Raw genomic sequence first — 3537 nt, 5'->3', positions numbered from 1 at the left:
CAGCCTGCAGCCCCGCCCTCCGCTCGGCCCGGGCCCCAGGCCGACTGCCGCGGAAATGGCTGCTCGCTTCCGAGGTCTCCGTAGGGCGGTGGGGGTCTCTCCCCGCCTTGCTTGGAGACGAGTTTACTCAGAAGCTGGGGGACACGTGAAAGCCGAGTACGACGCGGTGGTGATAGGAGCAGGTAACGCCGAGGAGCCTCAGCTGAAGGCGGTCAGGCAGATCTGCGCCGAGGCCTTGGGGGAGGAATGTTTACCGAGACCCACCGCCTTCCTCTGCCCTGGGCACATCTTGGCCAGGAGCCTGCAGCTCTGGTGCCGGCTCTGCCCTGGGCTTGCTGTGTGCCGAAGGGAAAATACTTGCCCTCTCTGGTCTTAATTTCACCATCTACAATGACAAGGAAAGAGCTCAGGGGCTTCCCTGTGTCCCTTTCAAAATAAGCAAAATCATAAAGTTGATCAGAATCATAAAGACGTTAAGAAAAAACGGAACTGAGTCCCAGAGACCCTACGAGGGTGATGACCTCTATGACCTTTCCCTCAGACCTTTAGAGTCTGCTGCAGCACCCCCACCCCCATTTAAAGTACCCACGTTTGCTGGGTGACGGTGAGACTGCCCCACCCACCCACTCTTGGAAAGGAGGTGGAATGCTGCTGAATGCCCCGCACACAGCTTCAGGTTAACCCTCTGGTCTGACATTTGCATTCTCTTGTGTACTAAAAGCAGTGAGCTGGTAGTGTCTTCAATGAAATGAAGGTGTGTAGCACAGGGGTTTGTTTTTGTTTTTTCCTCAACACTGGGATTCAACCCCAGTGGGGTTCTCTACCACTAAGTGCAGCACACAGTTTTGCAAGACAGGTATATAATACTCTTAATTTAAGTTCCAGGTAGCCAGTTGAATCTTTTTATCTCCTTGTGCTTGAAATTGAACCCAAGATCTTGTGTATGTTACCACTGCATTACATCCAGCCCTTTTTATTTTGTTGTGAAGCAGAGCCCTCCAGCCTGTGATCCTCCCTCTTAAGCCTCTTGAGTGGCTGCACCAGGCTGCCATTTGATTCTTAACAGCATTATCTTTCATTTTCACCAAATTCAAGTGGCCAGCCTACCATTCGTGGCCATTCACAAGTGGTTGTAGTTCTGAAAAGAATGCTTGATGTTATCATTTACTTTAAGAAATAGTGCAAAACTCTGTTCCTTCTTCAATGATAAGAATGATTTTGCTCAGTCAGATAATATTTTCCTAGTACTGGAGGAATATTTTCTCCATTTTTGAAGCTGTTTATTTCCAATGTAACAGCTACAGACTCGAGGCTTGATTAAATTTTACCTGCAGTTGCTTCAGCTGAACAATCAACTTGAACAGCAGACCCCAGCCTTGATGTGTGCTATGGCTGACATCTATATTAAGTATTTCCACATGGCCTTGGCCTTTACCAGCTGAGGCAGCTGCATATGTTCTGGGGGAGATACCCATTAGCACATCCCTCTGTATCCGCCACTCAGCTACACAGAGGCAGGTGTCCGACTACAAGAGCGTGGGCCATAGGCAAATGTAGTAAAATAATTAAAAAGCAGTGAGTTTTGAGTAGTTTTTACCTTTGTCTTTAATACCATTTATTTGATGGGAAGCTTATATAATTTATTTTTTTAGCAATGGTTGTGTTTGACAACTGACCAACAAACCCCTGGGCGGGGGGAACAGCACCAGCACGCACTCAGTGGCCTCGAGGGCAGCACCCGGGTCTGTGAGCCTCAGAGAAGCTCCTGCTCCTTTCATTTAGTCACAGCCCAGCTGCTGGCTCCTAATTGGCAAAGTGGACTCTGGGGCACCAGCTGCCTTGGTGAGTGGACCTCAGCATTAGAGCTCTTCCTTCACATGGCTTTGTTAATTGCTGAACCTACCCTAAAGCCTGATGTAAAGGTGTTCGGGCCTGAGTGAGGACAGAGTGGCATCTTATAAGGGTTATAAAGTCATCAGTACCTGGCAGCCTCTTTAGAGAGACTCTGACTTCACCATTTGACCAAATGTGCTCAAGAATGACCTGAGGAGCTTGGTAAAATGCAGATTTCCCAGCCTCATAGCAGGTGATCGGGATTGTGTGTGCCACTAGCACATGTAACCCCACTGGTACTGTGAATGTGTCTGTTTCAGGCAGCTGCAGAACCTGTGCCAGGGCAGCCCCTCTCAAGGTCCTGCTGCCTCAGGAGCTGGGGCAGCAACCTGGGGTGAGCTGAGCCTGCAGCCTAGGGGCCACAGGAGATCTCTGCTGGAACTTGGGAGGATTCTGAGCTTTTGGACCCTTGCCATGTGAGATCTGTTTGTGCATCCGTGGGCTTACACGCCATGAGTGAACTGGTTGCCTGGTCCATGGTTGCCTGGGCTTCCATCACTAGGGGAGGAACAAGTGCCTGTCAGGAGGGGTATCGTGGGTTACACCCAGTTGCCTAAAAGATGTTAGTTTTCCAAGACTGATAATCACACTAGTTAAACATCAGGTGCTTTGCAGATATTGGTCAATCCTCGTTCAGCACTGCAAGGTCCCCAGCATCCTCTGTCTCAGATATGTTAGGGAGCATGAGGCTTCTCACTGTTAAATGCCTCTCTGAGGGCCATACAAGGGTATTCAGCAGAGCCAGCATGAGCTCAGGACCACCTACCTTGAACTTGTGAGATGTGAGGAAGGAAGGGCTTCTCAAACTGCAAATTCATGTCATTCATGTGTCCCAACCAGCATATTTTTTTAACCTTTTTTAGAAAAATTCTCCAGTACTTTTTAAAAAATAAATAACCAAATAGATTGGTACATGGTTGTCACTTTTATTTCTGTGAAATATATTTATTCATGTAGTATATGCCAGATCATGGCACTTTTTTCCCCCCTATGGATCATATTCAAAAGGGTTTGAAAAACTCAGTTTCAGAGATTCCATTAATGAATGAAAAGTTGGCTGAGTGACCTCCAAAATTCTGGGAGTTTCTATGTGGGAAATTTAAAACTGACCCAGCCATGAAAAAAAAAAAAATCATCCTTTGAGTCATTGACACTCCCCTGCTTATGAATATTTGTCAGAGTAACAATTGAGCATTTCATTTGAGTCAACTTTCGTCTTTGCTCAGAAATCATGGCCATCTACTGACAAATTTAAAGTCTCAGAGAGGCCATATATCACCGAGGAGAAAAAGAATCAGTCCGGGGGCCGGCTGGCAACCACTGTGGCCTGATCTCTGCCCACAACTGATTCTCCACTACCAGGTGCTCTTTCTTCTGAGTAGGAAAAGGAAGAGACCAGCTCAGCCTAGGGTCTGTTGGCTTGGCATGGATCAAAGAGCAGGAATGAGCAGGGAGCACACAGGCCAACCTGTTGGGGACCCTCCAGGAAAGGGGTCTGAGAACTGACATTTACCTAGCTTCCCGGGTGGTTTTGAGCATGTCAGAGTCACTCACTATCCGTGGCTTGCTGTGGAACACTGGCCCCCCACACCAGCCCAAGAACAACCCTTCTCATATGTTTAGAAAAAAAAAAAAAAATATGAC

The 3537-nt window shown here is 47.7% G+C and overlaps 1 protein-coding gene across 3 annotated transcripts in view; it reads left to right on the top strand.

The window, feature by feature from the left end:
• The first annotated feature begins 6 nt into the window (after nt 1-6).
• Nucleotides 7-3537, top strand: part of Pyroxd2 (pyridine nucleotide-disulphide oxidoreductase domain 2) — a 23946-nt gene continuing 20415 nt past the window's right edge. For 2 of the 3 annotated variants that reach the window (XM_010638514.2, XM_010638516.1), the window contains exons 1-2: nt 7-182; nt 1783-1842. In XM_010638514.2, coding sequence (XP_010636816.1) covers nt 56-182; nt 1783-1842 — 187 coding nt within the window. In that variant the 5' untranslated portion in view covers nt 7-55. The remainder of the gene's footprint in view (nt 183-1782; nt 1843-3537) is intronic. The other variant, XM_010638515.2, reaches the window with a different exon arrangement.

The sequence above is a fragment of the Fukomys damarensis genome, unplaced genomic scaffold, assembly GCF_012274545.1.
Source record: "Fukomys damarensis isolate Sample0158 unplaced genomic scaffold, DMR_v1.0_HiC HiC_scaffold_8, whole genome shotgun sequence".
Taxonomy (NCBI): Eukaryota; Metazoa; Chordata; class Mammalia; order Rodentia; family Bathyergidae; genus Fukomys; species Fukomys damarensis.
The sequence above is the reverse complement of the archived record's forward strand: the minus strand, read 5'-3'. Positions and strand labels throughout refer to the sequence as shown.